We start from the raw sequence: 17,552 nt of genomic DNA on the forward strand, positions 1-17,552 counted from the left end.
GTGTTAGTGCTGCCGCCAGTGGTGGGGGAAGGAACGATTGGTGGACGCTGCGTCGAGTTAGATGCTGTGGAGATCTCAACCGTCAGTTGCGCGGTGGTCGCCGTACCGGGTGTCACGGTTTAAGGAATTGTACTTCGTGGATAGTCTGTACATTTCCTTATTCCTTTCATTCACGAACTCGTGTAGTTTTGTTTCGTCGACCGATACATGGAATTTCAGTGAACGAAATTTAAATCATAACCTCGAACAAAGTGTCGATTACATTAGAAACGTGAGTCGATGATACACGGTAATGGGAATGGGACATTCGTTGGAAAAGTTACGGAGCCCCCAACGTTTTGGCGGAACGCGAGCATAGTGTCGTCTCACATAGCCGAACAGAAGTATGAGCATCTCGTCGCTGGGAACGAGGTTAATTCGCGCCGGTGAGTCAGCACCGTGAACAATTAGCATTTTGATAGCGGGGGGTTGGTAACGAAGTTTACGGGATGCGCGAACTGAAATCACCGAGCATCTCGACGCGTGCGTAATTATCCGCAGATTTACTCTGTCGTTGGTACAACGTCGAGGACTTTCTCAGTCAAGTTGAGTGTCTCGCGAGTCGTAACGTGTAATAACGGCAGGTTGATGAAGGGCACTCGCGCGCGCGCTGGATCGAACGATTCGCCGACAGAGTGAAGTGTGATTCTTTTAAAGTGTAAACTACTTGGAAGCACTACAGTGAAACGCGATAATACTGGTACCAGAGCACCCTCTCGTAAATCGTTCATAAACCTGGCGCGCCATTCGGACGACAGGTCAACTGGCAGTGAACTTCGTCCCCTTGAATTCCCATTAACGAAACTCAAGAATTGTTGGTATAGTTGAAACGATTTGACACGTTTGAGCAGTAATAGCGAGTTTGGCATCGATTACCGGTGAGGGGGGCACACACATGCCAGTCACTCGGAGTAAATATTGGAGGGCGTACACGAGCGACGACAACGTGCGTTAATAACGGAGCGTGTAGGACTACCGGGGAGCGGCGTGTGATGACCGGAAGTAGACGGAGGAGCGAAAACAAGGGAAGGCAACGAGTTCGCTAAAGATGCGTGGGCTCTCCGGTCCAGAAGGGTTCGGGAGATCGGTGTCGCTGTCGTTGGCCTACTGCTACTATCTTCTCGTGCCGGTGTACCACGTGCTCGCCGTGACCAGCGAACTACCACCGAGGCTCGATTTACCGGAGTATTGTTCGTGGGACTCGCGACAGGATGGCGCGCTCACTTGCGTTCACCGTTACACCGGGAACGACTCCCTCAGGACGAACTTTTCACAGGCGACTAGCGAATACGTGACCTCGATCAACGTCGTTTGCGAGGATTCAGAATCATTGGAAAATGGTATACTGAACGTGGATGGGTTCGTACAGTTATGGAGATTGCGATCGTTAAGGTTGACCGGATGCAAGCTGGTCCATTGGCCGGCAAAAGTTTTGAGCGGTCTGCGGGATCTGCGTAATCTAACGATCAGGAGCTTGAACGGACGAAAGAGCAAGTACAGCTTGGAGCTGGAGAACGGGGCGTTCGACTCGGTGCCACAGATTGAGAAGATTGATTTATCGTGGAACAACATCTGGCAGATACCGGAACACTTGTTTTGCCCGCTATCGAACCTTCTAACGCTGAACATCTCTTGGAACATGTTGAAGGATATCAGCGAACTGGGATTCAGGGATATCGCGGAGAAACACCCGAGGCGTCAGCAGGAATCGACCCCATCGCCTTTCCCTTGTTCTCTGGATGTGCAATCGTTGGACGTGTCGAGTAATCAAATTTCGGTTCTCCCCGCCTACGGATTTTCCTCGTTGAAGAGGCTCCGCGTGCTCAACTTGTCGAGTAACGCGATCTCCATGGTTGCAGACGAGGCGCTTCATGGACTCAGATCCCTCGAGACCTTCGACCTGTCTGGAAACAGAATCGTCGCGTTACCGACGGAAATGTTTCGGGACGCGGCCAAGTCATTGAAGGAATTGCGGCTCCAGAACAATTCCATCAGCGTGCTGTCACCGGGCCTGGTCGCGGACATGAATCAGCTTGTCGCTTTGGATCTGTCGAGAAACGCGTTGACCAGCTCCTGGCTGAATTCCGCCACGTTTTCTGGTTTGATTCGACTGGTTCTTCTGAATTTGTCTCATAATCGAATAAGTCGATTGGACCCGGCTCTGTTCAAAGATCTTTACACTCTGCAGATATTAAATTTGCAATACAACGAGATAGAAACGATACCAGCGGATACGTTCGCGCCCATGAGTAATTTACACACGCTAGATCTAGCTTTTAATCGATTGACTTATCTGGACGCTTACTCTCTCAACGGATTGTTTGCACTTTCTCTGCTGTCGCTCGATTCTAATCAGCTCGAAGGTATCCATCCGGATGCCTTTCGCAATTGTTCCAGTATGCAGGACCTGAATCTATCCGGGAACAGTTTGGACAGCATACCGGTCGCACTGAAGGACATGAGAATGCTGCGTACGCTGGACCTCGGCGAAAATCAGATCAGAAGCCTGAACAGACCCGGTTTCCGTGGAATGTCCAGTCTGTATGGATTACGAATGATCGGAAACGAGATCACGAACGTCACTATGGAGGATTTCGCTGAGCTCCCCGCTCTTCAGATATTAAACTTGGCACGGAACAAGATCGAGGTCGTCGAGGATGGCGTGTTTTCCACGAATCCGGCGTTGCAGGCGATTCGTTTGGACTCGAATTTGTTGCAGGACATGACCGGTATATTCGCCAGCGCACCTGGTCTCCTCTGGCTGAATATGTCCGACAACATGATCGTACAGTTCGATTACAGTTATCTGCCGGAGAAATTACAGTGGATGGATCTGCATAAAAATCTTATTATGGATCTCGGTGTCGCGCCACAGGGCATAAGATTACAGACGCTCGACGTGTCGTTCAACCGGCTAACGAGGATACATTCGAGGTCGATACCGGACTCCATCGAGCTTCTGTTCGTCAACGACAATTTGATACAGACCGTGGAACCTCAGACGTTTTTCGACAAGTTGAATCTTACCAGGGTGGATCTCTACGCAAATCAGATCGTCAAGATGAATCTGTCTGCGTTTCAGTTGACCCAGGTGCCCGCGTATCGACAATTGCCAGAGTTCTACATCGGTGGCAACCCCTTCATATGCGACTGTACAACGGAATGGTTGCAAAGAATCAATTCGTTGTTGCTGAGACAACATCCGAGGGTAATGGATTTGGAGTCGGTGTACTGCAGGCTTCCGTACGATCGTCACAAATCGTTTATACCGTTGCTCGAGGCGAAACCGTCTCAGTTCCTCTGCACGTACAAGGCTCATTGTTTCGCGCTGTGTCATTGCTGCGACTTCGACGCCTGCGACTGCGAGATGACTTGCCCGACAAACTGCACTTGCTATCACGATCAATCCTGGTCGGCGAACGTAGTGGATTGCTCGAACTCCGGTTACAAAACCCTCCCCGGCCGATTACCGATGGATGCCACCGAGGTTTACCTCGATGGAAACAATTTCGGGGAATTGAATTCCCACTCGTTCATCGGCCGTAAGAACCTGCAGATTCTGTACGCGAACGATAGCAACATCATCGCTATACGCAATCATACTTTCAGCGGTCTGAAGCGTTTGTTGGTCCTTCATCTGGAGAACAACAAGATAAGCGTGCTCAACGGCGTGGAATTGATGCCTCTGGAGAACCTGAAGGAACTCTACCTACAGAACAATCTACTGACGTATATAGATAACGGAACGTTCCTTCCGCTACGTCAGCTGGAAGTGTTACGATTGGAAAACAATCGACTTGGCACTTTCGCTGTTTGGCAGCTCGGCCAGAATCCATATTTGGTCGACATCGGGTTGTCCAGCAACCCATGGAGTTGCGAGTGCTCGTACTTGGACCGGGTACGCGAGTGGATGTCCCGTAACAGAGCGAAGATAAGCGACTGGAGGAGCGTCACCTGTTCCCTTGGTATACCTATTACTCTTCCAGCGAACGGATCGGTCATAAATTGCGCGGCATTAACAGGCACGACCTCGGTCATCGAGACTCGACCGCTCGAGGCTTATTTGCCGCTACTGCTCGCCACCGCCGTGCTGATTTTTGCCATGGTGGCGCTGGTGTGTGGTGCATTCAGGCATCGTCGTACCCTGAGGACATGGGCTGCCAGCAGATGCGGCCTCAGAGCGTGTTACAAGACAGCGGCATTCGAGGATCAAGAGAAACCCTTCGATGCCTATATCTCCTACTCCGCCGTGGACGAGGCGTTCGTTTCGACGATTCTGGTACCTGGTCTGGAAACTTCTTACCGGTTGTGTTTACACTACCGTGATCTAAGCGCCGGTAGCAACGTGGCTGATGCAGTGGCGGAAGCGGCCGATTCTTCGAGACGAACCATCCTAGTATTGTCGAAGAACTTTCTGCACGGCGAGTGGGCCAGATTCGAGTTTAAAGCGGCTCTGAGGGACGCTCTGAAAGGGAAGGGCCGCTCGGTGATCGTGCTGCTGGTAGGCGGTGTGGGTCCACGAGATCTCGATGCCGATCTCAAAAAGAGAATCTCGTCGCACACCGTGCTGGTGTGGGGGGACAAGTTGTTTTGGCAGAAGCTAAGGTTCGCCATGCCAGACGTGTCCCCTGTTCCTGTTTTGGAGAGACCCCTGCCATTGCCGCCACCGCCACCGCCCCCGGCGCAGCATCAATGGACGTAGAACTGCCATTATTTAGGTAAGAGCCGTTATTTAATCTTCTTACTCTTTAAGAATACCTTTGGTTTTTTCTTTTCCTTGCCCGTTAGAAAGGAGTACGATGGACATCCGAGTCGAGATCGGCAACAATAGTCAAACGCGAGAGTGGATGTAGAATCGAAGCGAACTCTGGATTGAAAATCCAACCAAGATCAATGATTTCTTTCTATTTTGAAGATAAACGTTTTTTCTTTCCCCGTGGTTGCTTCACAAAAGAACAGCGTTTGCTCTCTGAATCGATCGTTTACCAGCTATATCTAGCAAGCAAAGTATGCCGATTCCATTTCCAGTTCGCTTCAATTCTAAGCTACTCCTGCCCCTCTTCGAACCAATCGTCTCGAAAGAAAGGATCTTGCTGTTCACCGGCTTAGTCATTCGCCAGATTTTTATTATACCGAATCGGTTGTTCCGTCAAGCTCGTCGAATTTCAAGTACATCCTACTACGCGTCCGTAGTCCGATCGGATTTATAGCGAACGCGCTTAAACGATCGAATCCATTCGTAGAAGCCGAAACACGTACCAGTATAGCGATATCCTCTCTAACGGCAATGCTGTAAAATTATATATCATACCCAAATGACAAACTAACGAGATCGTAGCCGTTTCATTGAACACGAGCCTCGACCTATGGCCTCGATTTAACGGCGGCACATTTCGCACCATTGTGATCGAACCGTGAATGGGGTCATCTTCGGCGGGCGGGTTTTGCGGGAACATATGGAACGATCGAAAAGTATACGAACCGGTATTACGCGTGGAATTTGTCGTCATCGTCGGGCCAGTTGTCGTCGAGTTCAATTAGAAAACTCTATTGATCGAACTCACCCTCCGTGGTGGGCCGTTCACGAGTCCGCAACAATTCTCACCCACTTACCAATTAAGTTGCCTTTATCGGATGGCTCCCTGCCAGCGTGCAAAGGAACACAGTCAAAATTACATCGTCCGCTCGTTTCGCGTACGGACATTACCTTCAATCGATTATCATTGGCGTCGTCATTACCGTTCTTAATTCAATACAGGTTTCGTCGTGCATTTTGCACGACAACCTATTCGCTTTCGTCGACGTCTAACGTTAACATGTCCCCGATACCAAGCGCCACCGCCTAGCCTTTTAACGCAACTTAACGATCTATACCATGACACATGGCTAATTTTCTCCGTGGTATATTAAACCGAGACGTTCTACTGTTCCACTTCTCTCAATCCATGTTTCTATGGAATTTTCATAATACCGTTCATTCGCGATCTAATTAAACGATTAGCGCGTGTAGCCTGCTCTACTTCGTCAATTTCCTTTCATCCCTAGTGAAAAATGTTATTAACCTCTGTATCTGATCTGAAGCAATTTTACTCTTCGAAGGGTGATACGTTCGTCGGAATCATATATTTGTGCTACGGTTACACATTGTCGGTGGAACAAGGAAATTAGGAAAGTCGATTGATTGGCCGATCCCTCGGAATTGTGCGGCGACAATGGCGTCGCACCCCCTCGGCCGACTTTGTTCCTTTTATTCGTGTCAGGTGGCCGTCCTCGTCCACGAGAACTCGCTCGGTCGTGTTAACTTTTCGTGACACGCTTCAGTTTCAGCTGTTCGGCTCAAGCTACGTATCCGCTTGGCCAGTGACCGTTCGAGGGAAATCCGAAGGGTACAAGGGACCGTCTGTGATGGTCCCTTTTTATTCGGCGTATTCACGCCTTGTGCCGCGAACGCTTCCATTAGCGGCTGATCCGTTGATAAGCCGCATCGATACTGGTCTTGCTTTTCTTCCTGAAATTACCCTCGATCCAGTCATCTTACGGGATTACGTTAGAAATGCATTCAGCCAAACAATATGTGATTGAAGCCACTTTCTATTCTCGTATTTACATTATCTTCCGTTCGAGAAAATATACAGGAAACAGATACTTTCGCTTCCTTTCGAGGCTTCTCTGATTTACCAGGATATATATGGCAGAGTATCTTATCGTTGTATCACGTGATTCGAGTGAACATATGCAGAGGAATGTTTCTAAATTCGTCTCTCTAATGGAAAAAGTTCGTAAAGATCTTCGTATGGAAACTCGCCGATAGTCCTATTTTCGTGTCCCGAATACTTGGAGGGCGATTCTACTGCAGAATGAGAAGAAAGAGGAAGGATCCTTGGTTGTTAGTCTGTCGTCGAGTGAAGTAGAAGGAGAGGAGGCTCTTTGTAAGATCAGATCAAAAAGGCAGACGGTAACGTAGAAGCTAGGGTTTCGTCAGGCTCTCGCTATGGGGGAGAAGGAGGACCGTGTGCTCTTTTTACCGTGATTTATTACACGCCATACGCGTAGCGGTACGGGGTTTTTGTTGTCAGTTTCGATTTCGGCTATGATGTACGAGTCGAGAAAAAATGGGTTTCCATCGATTGGCCTGTCGTAAGCTACTTCATAGCGCGCGCGCACTCTTTCAAATGTACCGCGTAATTTAGTCCCATAATTCCCTTGTATTTATGTGTTTTCCAGCTACGGCCAGAGGGTGGTTACTGGGAGAAAGAAAGAGAGAGAGGGAAAGAAAGAGAAAAAGGGAGAGAGGGAAAGAAAGTACGGAGGGCGCATAAAGCGCGCGGATAAAAATTGCCGGCGCGAGATCGCCGGTGAAAAATGCTTTTTCGCCGTCGATCGTACGGCTCTCGAAATACGTGTCCCGCCTCCTAATTGCGTGGAGCCCGGCGGCCGTTTTCGTTCGCGTAGCAAACTCTCATCCGGGGAACAAAAATCTGCCAGTAATCCCCGGAGCCGAACGCGCTGTCGAACGGAAAAGGAAAAGAGAACACACGGGGGCTGTCTCGAGGCGTCCGCCCATCGGAACAGGTAGAAATCTACGATCGCGTGTACCTGTTCGTCGCCCTTTACATTTGTACCTGACAACGGCTGGACCGAATCTGGAAGACAAATGGGATTACCACCGGCCTTGCGTTTTCCCTGGCCCTGAAGGGACGTTAGAAATTAAAAGAGGATTTGTACCGGTGGTTGATTCGTTGGTTTCTTTTTTTCTCGACGCACCCTTCCCTTGACGGTGGGTGGTCGTTTCGGTACGGATTTTCGAAATGACGCAACAGGGATGGTAAAGTCTGTGACTTTGTCAGCGTCACGTCACGACTGAACAGCCTTCTTCTGAATTTTGTAAATAATCAAAGCTTGGATCTATCTCGAGAAGAGGATAATCTGTATCTAATTTAAGAAGTCGGGTAGACAGTGAAACGAGTTAAGTTAAAGACTGCGTGGTGACTGTGAATGCAATAAACGAGGAAGTTGAGAAAAAAAGAAAACGGTTGTTTCTCTTTTAATTAATTCCCGGTCGGATCTTGCTACTCCTTTGGTCTTTATTCTCTAGAATCTCTCCTCCTTTATTACTCTCTCTCTCTCTCTCTTTTTCTCTTTCTCTCTTTTCCTAAGAAGACTGCGTTTAATGTACGATTATTTATTTAGTCGGCGACCTCAGTGGCCACCGCTTCAGAATTAATTGAAAGAAACCGCACACTCCTATGCCTCTTACTCGTTAGAATTTTCTACGCACATTACGCAAATTGCACGATAAGCTTTACGATCCGTGGTACGCGAGACGGAACACCGCCACTCGGTTTAATTACACGCACATCGGAAGAATAGCGTCGTTACCTCAAAATTTGCCATCTACAGATACTGTCCGGAAGCGTAAGAAAATATCTTTCCCTTGGAAGCGAAAATAGACGAAAGTAAGAGGAAGGAAGGACCAAGGGAGAAGGGCAAAAAGAAAAGCAAACATACAGGGCACTGTTATCCTGTTCCAGACTCATCGGGTTCGAAGCCGCTGTAGATCACGTTTAAGCCCCTCATAAATTTCTATAAATCTATTAACTCGCGACGCATTTACATAACAAAGAGAGGATATTCCAACGCGCTCTCTGCATCTGTCCACGTCGATAAAAACCGTTCGCGAGCATAATTTTCAATCGCAAAAATATCGAGAAAAGTCTCAGGGATCGTGCGCCATCGATCGGAGATAATGAAACGACGCGATGCGAGTTCTCGCCCCGGCGCGACGAAGCGCTCGAAACGACAAACTATCTGTCGCGTTATTCCCTGGTCAGCCATTTCCAGGTCAGGATCGCGAGAACAGGAAGGATGGATCGGCTTGACGTAACCGCGTATCGACAACCGTGCTATTACATTCTCAGATTGGCGTATCAGTCGCCATTGGCATTATCAGCTGTCCACCGGGTGAAATGCACTTCCAACTAAACTAGTGGCAGCTCCAGTCGATCCTCAGTGGCCTCTCATTGTCAGTTCGGTGTTTTACGGGGCTACCGGGTCACCGCAGCTTATAAGGGTAGCGCAGTTTGCTTTTATCCTTTCGCCTCGTTGGCATTGTGCGCTCCTTTTCTGCGAATCCTTTCGAAAGCCGTTCTTTCCACAGGCATAAATGTAACTCGAGATATATACTCCGCGAATGAAACGAGTCAAATAAGCCGCTGGTGTTCCTTCAAAATCCCTCCTCCGTCTCTGTTTCTCCAGCATTCTCGTTTTCCTGCTTCCGTGCCATTTCCCCTGCATTCTCACTCTCTCTTACTCTCTCTCTCTCTCTCTCTCTCGCTCCCTCTTTATAGGCGTGAACCACTCCGAGCCGCTCTTGACGTTCCAACCGGGAGGGAGATTGGGAAAACGTGCCCAGATATCCGCTTCCTTCTCGACGGTGGCCGTCTCGTAGCACTCTCGGCCAACCCCCGCCGCATTACGCCGCGAAATGAATCGCACCGCTGGAATGAATGAGCGAATAACGAGCGACGATCCCGAGTGTGATTTCCACTGGTGAATAGTTAAAGGTAGAAACGATGTGATTCGCTGAATGGCCGACCGTACCATGAAGGAAACGATCGTTATGAAATTTTCGGTGGAAATTTTCGAAACAAAAGTGTCAATTTAGTTTCATTAAAAAATAAATACAGCCTATAAATCGATGGGATTAAAAACATTTAATCTAAGAACACCGTCGGTAATTTTCTTTAATCCGTTTGCAAGCAATTTTCAACTAAAATCTACTATCCACTCTCCATAATATATGAACAAATATAACAGGGAGGAAAATTCGTTCCCGATATAATAAATCTGTTTAAAATTGCAATTACGCCGAGCGTGCGAGAGGTCATCGTCCTCTACAAAACGGCCCGTCGGGAATTTTATTAAAAAATACACGTGGAAATGGTGTAAACGTCAATATTTGCCCTACCCTCCTACTCATTATCCACTCTCGTTTCGCGCGTTCCTCATTAACGAAAAGGTCAGTGTTTCTACCGGATCTCTCCAATGCAATGCTTTTGCTCTGCAAATATCGAAAAATCTCCTATCGACGAGATACTGCGCGATTCCAGTAAGGTGATACGATAGCACGCAATAGAACACGTTATTTCATAACCTCGGTACTTTCTCGAAAATCGTACTAATCTTATCGGACACGCCATCGTATTCAGAGTGCACCTGCATCTCTGTGCAATATTTGAAGAGCTCAGAATTTTTATGGCGCTTTTAGACCCGGTCCATACGCATCTCGTAGTTTTTTCTTCGAGTTCCGTTCACAGCCGGCCCCACTCTCTGCCACTCCTCTCTTAGTAAAGTCGTTAACAGACTTATCTCACAGCGTGTTTGGTCAATTTGGAAAGCATCTCTTCGCTTTAGCGCTCGACGATTTCCATCCCGAGTCTCGGGTATACACTGGCTAACTTCGTCATCAGAGTGCTTCTTGCGTCTTACTTAAGAGCTACTTCCACTTTTAATACGCGCTTCGTGCTGCTTTTTATCTTATCGAACTTCTTTCTTCGCTCAACGCTTCCTCTTTTTTTTTTTTATTGGCTTCAGCTCCTTCCATTCGGCGGTCCGTCTTTGTATACAGGCTCTTACGCGCGCTTTCAACTAGGATGGAACAAGGTTAACGCGGGCTGTTCGCGTCCTCTCGAAAGTCTCACGCGATCGCATGTCTTTTCTTGGTTACTCTACCTTTTTGTAATAAATTTTATAAAATTCAAGAGCAGCGGTGGGAAGATTGAGGCTACACTGGCTTAATGGCTCTTGATATTGCACTTTGGCGTAAAGTTGCACAAAATTGTAAATGTTTAACAGAGTATCATTTCTGTTCGTTCAGTGTTCGTTAATGGGATAGCCAAAGAAAAGAAAGGTTAGAGTAAATAAAACGTATTGGAACGATATAAGTGACAATTACGTAGAATGTATGTGAACAGGTTCGTGACTGTTTGCGTTCTGTATTTCCCTACTCCCATCACTATACCCGCTCAAAGCCAATGTCGTTACGAATAATTTAATTGTGATGTTGGAACCTTTTAAATCTTTGGTATCTTATCGAGGAAGCTATAAAACTAGCCCGCAACCTTGCCTGAATATTTTAAGGCATTTGCCATCAAAATGTCACTTTTTATTGCCTCCCCACGCGTTCGATGTATCTCTTCAGCTATCCCTTGCGCGGTCGCTCGTTTTTCTACAATTTGTTCGTTCCCAGCTGTGTGAACTCGTTTTCCTTCGGTCAGGGCTTTTTTAATCATCGAAACGAAAACGTCGCATGGAAATTACAACGACGTTCATTGCCATGCGGGAAAAATATTATATTAGACCTTTTTTTCAGCGAAATTTTTCACGGTCCGCCCTCGACCACGTGGTATTTTTATCATGGCCAGTGTAATACGGTGCCGCATATACGCAGCTTCCGTAAAATATGGTTACGTTGATTACTTTTTTTCTCTCTCTTTGCCTCATGCCCCTGTTATCCTTACAAACCACCCCCTTAGCGGATCCCCATTTTACTGCGCTTTTCCCCTCGCTTCTTGTTCGGTTAATGTAAAGAATCGGATATGACTCACCAGAGAAGGGAACTGGAATTTTCAGCGGATTCATGGTGGCGTACAAATCGATACGTTCCGCGTTAAAACGCCCGCACGGATCTAATGATTGATTTCGTATCCTTTCGGACGGTTCCGTCCTCGAATATCGTTTCCAAAATGTTTCTTGCGAACTTTTCAGACAGCCACGCCGTATCGACACGGTGCGCTACACGCTGGCTCACAGTCGAAACGTCGACACACGAGTTTATTTGAACGGTTGCCAGAGAAAGGGAGAGAAGGCGGTGAAGAACGGAAGTGCGCGCACGAGCAACGCGGCCACCGGAAATAACAGACTGACCTTAACATGGCCACTGGTGCAAACTTTCAGATGTTATGAGTGTAAACTCGGGCCGTACTATCATCCACCCCACAGTCAGATACGCGGCGCCCCGTTTTATTTATGAAACGAAAACATTCTCGCAGACCGGTGCAGCCGCGGCGAGAATAATTTTCCGCGCGCCGCCGCGAGAATAATTTTCCACGCGCCGCCGTTTCGAATTAACCGCGTCCGGCTACGTTTCGGCTGATACAGAAAGTTATCGTTGCACGGCTGCGTGCACCTTGTCGATCCAGTTTCCGCCAACCTGCCTGCCGGAATATTACGTTCCCTTGTGGTTACCTAGGTTATTACGTTCTCTTTCCGGCGAGTTGCTTGCTTAACGAATTCGTCGCGAGTCCTCCGATGTAATTTCCATTGAAATTCGTGTTGGGTCGAAAGTTAAGATGTACCGTAACGTGTACGAGAAACCAAGATTTCCCAATTTTAATCTTTCGCGTGTTCCAGCGTGTTTCTCGATTCGACGCGACGGGTCGGCATAATTGTTGAAGATTTTAATCATGTCTGAACAGATGCTGCTGACAGTACTCGTCCCACTGTTACTTAATTAAAAAGAGAACAAAACCTAATTCTCTTTTATTAGCGAAGTTAAGCAACGTGAGATGAACCAACGTGGTTAATCCTATTATATTTGAAACGTCAAATGATCTCGCGAAAATCTGTTCCCTGGAAAGGGTAGCGACCCCTCTGAAATTAGGCTGGCCCCGTTAACAGCTGCGACGGCATGGCGAATTCCGAAACGCGATCAATTTATCAGAGAGAAACGTGGACGTGACTAGACTTAAGGCACGATACATATGGCCGATTTAACGATATTGACTGGGAAACTGGATTCATGATCGGTCCTGACTGCGAGAGATTATGCCTTTCCATGGAATATTTTCAGCGACGATATAAAACCGGCCGGGTTTGAAAACGCCAGTTAGAAAGGTGGGAGAGGGGCAGTCGTGTAAAGGAGAGGATCGAAGCCAATTATGCGCGGTACCAGCGTCAAATTCGTTACGGTGTTACATTGTAATCGAACACGCGCGACAGCCAGGGGAACGCAGTGAATGCATTTAATGGGGGGAGAAATTTTTGGACAGTCGGGTCCAGGTCCAGATCCCATGACTGGTAGCTTTTGTTGTAGGGTTTTCAGGATTTCGGACTAGGGTCTCCTCCCTACATCCCGCTCGTTCTCTCTCTTTCTCTCTCTTGTTCACTATTGCCGTCCGATGATTTTGCAGTTCACCCCGTGCCGCCCTTGGCGTTAATTACTTTCTCGTTTTTGAGCGACGCTGTTCGCCGATTTTTCCTTTGTGCCTGATTAATGGACGCGGTAAATGCTCGCGTGCAAGCGGCGCGGCGTTCGTGAGATTGACAGACGCGACAGGAGTGCGGAACGCGATCCAGAGGGTAAATGGCAATTTTTTCGCCGTGAACCTGGCCCCACTGTTCAATTTCTACCTGGATCAGTATAGAGGACCGTCCAAATTTTGTGGTCATAAAATCGAACATAATATCTCACCGTTAACATATCATTCCTTCGCTTCCTCACGATCATAGTTAAATCCGTACTTGGAAGAAAAAGATTCCAGCATAGATATTGTATATCGGAGATTTAAGCAAGGCCAAATCGCGGAAAAAGAAAATGGTATCTGTTCGAGATTTTCCAACACGACGTCTCGAAGGAAGGTAGCGAGTATCGACGTTGGTCTGCGCGGTCGTGAATTATTTACGAGCTTTCGCCGAGCCCGACCGTTTAATTCATACGGAAGGAACGATAATATCCGAGGAGGATGAGGGCCGAGAAGAACGAGAACGCGTCGTCGAGCCCGCCGACTGCGGTTCACTATTGTTACGCTCGGCGACGAGTTTGAAAAGGACAATTTTTCTGGCCGCTTTGCAATTCGTCGGATCTAGAACGGAAGACGAATGCCACGAAGCATCGCGGCGGATTCCTTTCAAACAAACTTTTCGGAATTCAGGCAAGCAAGCAGCCAGCCAGCTACGTTCCCTTCGTTTTCAGGCAGCGCTTCCTCCTTAGCGTTCCCTTGTTATTTCAATTGCCGGCACTCTACCTGTCATCGAAGTGTCAGTTCAGGCCTGGCCCGTTTTAAAAGAGCAAACCGCCGCGCCACAATTTCTCTGCCTCCTTCGTCCATTCAGGGGATGATAACCGTGAGGGGATCGAATACAGTCGGCGAGGCAGCATCTTGTCTCGTGTCTTCTCTGTGCGTACCTCTCCTTTCTCTTTCTCCCGCGCCCTGTCATCTTTCCTTCGTTTCTACACCTCCCTCCCTCGGTCTTTTGCATTTTGTGCTCCTTTCTTCTCAGAGAATCCGCAAAACGGGCCGCGTCTGCCTATCATAACATCCTCGTTTTCACGGTAACAATGTCGGCGTAACGAGACGTGCGACAGGAATATCGAATGCGAACGCAGGCAGGCAAACTGTCCGAGATAGGAATTGGAGATATTCGTGAACTTTCTTCCTTTGAGAGGTACAATTTTTTTAGTTTAAGAGAACTTGCCGAACGTGACGATAGAAAGGGATGCTGCTCGTCTCTTTTGTACATAGTTTCTTTCAAACACTAGTCTCGCGTTGTGTATGAAAAACGTTAACGCGATATTCATAGTGGCTCTCGTCTTTCTCTTAAATTCGTAGTTTCTTTCAAACAGGATCCTTGCGCTGTGTGCGAGAAATGTTAACGTGATATTCATAGTCGCTCTCATCTTTCTCTTAAATCCTCAATTATCATTCTCTTAAACGATTTCAACATTTGTATAAGCTTCTTCAAATGCTAAATGTACTTTTAATAGCTGCCACGATGCATTTTCCAAGCTGAGACTCGTAAAAGAAATATGTGTGTATATCCTAATTGTATTATAATTAGACTGCGAGTGTTTATGCACGTGGGAGGATTTAAAGCTGCAAAAATGAAGAGAACGCCTATTCTATTCATATCTAAAGATATGTAAAATATATGAAATAAAATATTTAATACCTTACAATTATATGTACTTTGGAATTGATAGATAAAAGAAATCGTCGTTTATATTATGTTCATAAAAATATGAAATTGCATAAATATTCAGAGTCTATCTAAGTGTCTTAAATTGGCAATTGATTTTTCAAGCAGTCGGATTCAATCATTCCTGTAATAGCTCGAACGTTTCCAATTAAAATTAATACCAATTTTTCTCGGCGAATTTCACCGTCGATTATGCCACTTTGTGTATCGTTTTCCGTATTTCTGCACCGTAATTTTTGTAATCTACCGTGTACACGCCCGGAATTACGAGAATTTCATACCCGGTACGATTTTATTAAACGGCACGTTCGCGTAATCGGAATTTCACCCGTGTAAAGGTAAACAAGAACTTCAAGCACAGCTGGCATTCGTTTTCTTACGATGGTAAACGTTAAATGCATTAGCGTTTAACAATGCGCGAGAACGCGTGTAATCATTAGCCAAGCACAAAAGCTTCGCCCGCTTTGTTTTCCAACTATAGTCGTCGTTACGTGCATTTAATATCGGAGCACGATCAACCGATCAGAATGGTTTCGTTAAATTAAATCGAATTGTTGTTCCACTTACATAAACAACAACTTCTGTTTCCATCGCGTGTAGGAATTAATTCGGTGCCGCCGCGTGGAATCAATTACAGGTGCATTTTAAACGGAGAATCCAAACAGTTGGGGGCACTTGCAGTGATCCAAGAAACAATTTGCTGTTGTTTGAATAAATTAGGACAATAATGAGTTTATCAGAAGGAAAAGAAAGAAAGGACGTCAAATTAATTTCTACGATTAATACAATAAAATCGAGTCAAATACGATACACAAGAACATTTCTACTTTGCACGTAGTTCCATGCATAGCTTATCGATATTCTCGGCTTTTATCTCTGCGATCTGTCGAACAATGGAAACTTCAATAGGAAAACGGTACGCGGACCGTTCGATAATTTACGGATACGTGTAATCAAATAAGAAAAGAGGAAGAAGATGACGCAGAGTTGTAGCGGACGTTCCTCGATGCAAATTAATACGTAGAAAAGGGATTCCTCAGAAACGAAAAACAGTGTTCGACGAGAGAACGACGCTAAAGGCGGAGGTGAAAAATCCAAACGAGACTGGCTTCGGTAGAGGCTGGTGGCCGTCATTAGAGACTTTGAGGCCGCGCACCAAATTACGCGTGGATCCCCGTATGATCCTCGCTTTATTAAATCTACCGTGTAATTTTCGTTCCGTTCGTTCCAATTCGATGGGTTCCACGTGCGTGTCTCTGTACCATTAGACCCTTTTCGTCCATTCTTCCTCTCTTTTTTCTTCCTTCCTCCTTTCCTCTCTCTTTATTTTCCGTGTAATAATCTCTTGTTTATGGCCCATGACTATAGGAATCTTCGTGACAATCGAACCCGTCGTATCCCGAATCTTCGACATCTCTTGAAAAAAGAAACGACATTCGGCCCTTTCTCCTGTCCCTACTCTTTTCTGCCGCGCCGTTAATTTATTCAGCAAACACACACGTTGAAATACGAACACGAGCGAAGAGGGAGAGTTCGATCGTACGGAGGAGTCGCGAGGAGAAACGGAACAGCCGGCTGTAATTCAATGAAAAGGGGCTGAATCAACGCCGCGAGAAATCGATAATTTACGGCCGTGATTCGTCACGCCTTCGTGTTAATTGTTTTTACCAGAGCCAACGGTTTATCCGTGGGACGGATCATTAAAAGTATCCCCCCTCTCCGTCCAGCTGGATCACCAAATAGAAGACTCTTCGATTATCGTATTCGTTGATTTCGTCAGGGTTCCCAGTCCGATCCATTGCGCAATAGTCGTCGTACTCGGATCGAGCTTTGTAGCTTGGTAAGACGAGAGAGATAGGTTTTTTACAGAAGGGGCGAGACCGAGAAGTCGAGCAGCGGGTATCCTTTAGCTCGTCGAGGCCGATCGGGCGAGGAGAAAATATCGCGCGACCCGTTGAAATCGATTATACGCCGCTTCGATAGTTCCGACACGTCCCCAGGAGGGAATAGCTAAGTACAAATTTAAAAAGGCTTCATTGGCTGGCGCCAACGGATCTGGGCGAAAGTGAGAAAAGGTGAAACTTTCGATTGATTTTTTTATGGCGAGTTCGCAATCGCTGATAATATGAAATTTCCCCGTCTTTCCATCTCCTTTCTTTAATAGCGTATGGCTTCGGGGAAAAAGGGTAAGAAGAACGAAATGAAAACGAGATCGTAGATGGTTGCCGCGGCGTCTCGCAACCGAGAGAACTTCCCTCTTTCTCTGATTCTCTTCATCCAACTCGTTCTTAGTTTACACGACTTCTGAATGAAACGGAGAAACTATTCGGCGGCGGCGCTTTAATTAATAAGCGGATACACGGATACGCGTATCTCGCCCACCCGTCCTCCCCTTTTCTCGTTCTGTGTGTACCTACGTGTGTGTGTGTGTGTGTGTGTGTGTGTGTGTGTGTGTGTTGTTCATCAAGGTAGTTCGATAATTTCGTGTATAAATCGACGCAAATATTTAACGTATCGTGCAAATAAATGCTTGTTAC

The 17,552-nt window shown here is 46.8% G+C and overlaps 1 protein-coding gene across 2 annotated transcripts in view; it reads left to right on the top strand.

Moving 5' to 3' along the window:
* The first annotated feature begins 86 nt into the window (after window positions 1–86).
* Window positions 87–17,552, top strand: part of LOC100631067 (toll like receptor 6) — a 47,289-nt gene continuing 29,823 nt past the window's right edge. The window contains exons 1-2 of one of the 2 annotated variants that reach the window (XM_048409031.1): window positions 87–4,757; window positions 7,264–7,342. In XM_048409031.1, coding sequence (XP_048264988.1) covers window positions 1,088–4,741 — 3,654 coding nt within the window. In that variant the 5' untranslated portion in view covers window positions 87–1,087 and the 3' untranslated portion in view covers window positions 4,742–4,757; window positions 7,264–7,342. Of the gene's footprint in view, window positions 4,758–7,263; window positions 7,343–17,552 lie in introns of those variants that run through there. The other variant, XR_007225268.1, reaches the window with a different exon arrangement.

The sequence above is a fragment of the Bombus terrestris genome, chromosome 10 (assembly GCF_910591885.1).
Source record: "Bombus terrestris chromosome 10, iyBomTerr1.2, whole genome shotgun sequence".
Lineage (NCBI taxonomy): Eukaryota > Metazoa > Arthropoda > Insecta > Hymenoptera > Apidae > Bombus > Bombus terrestris.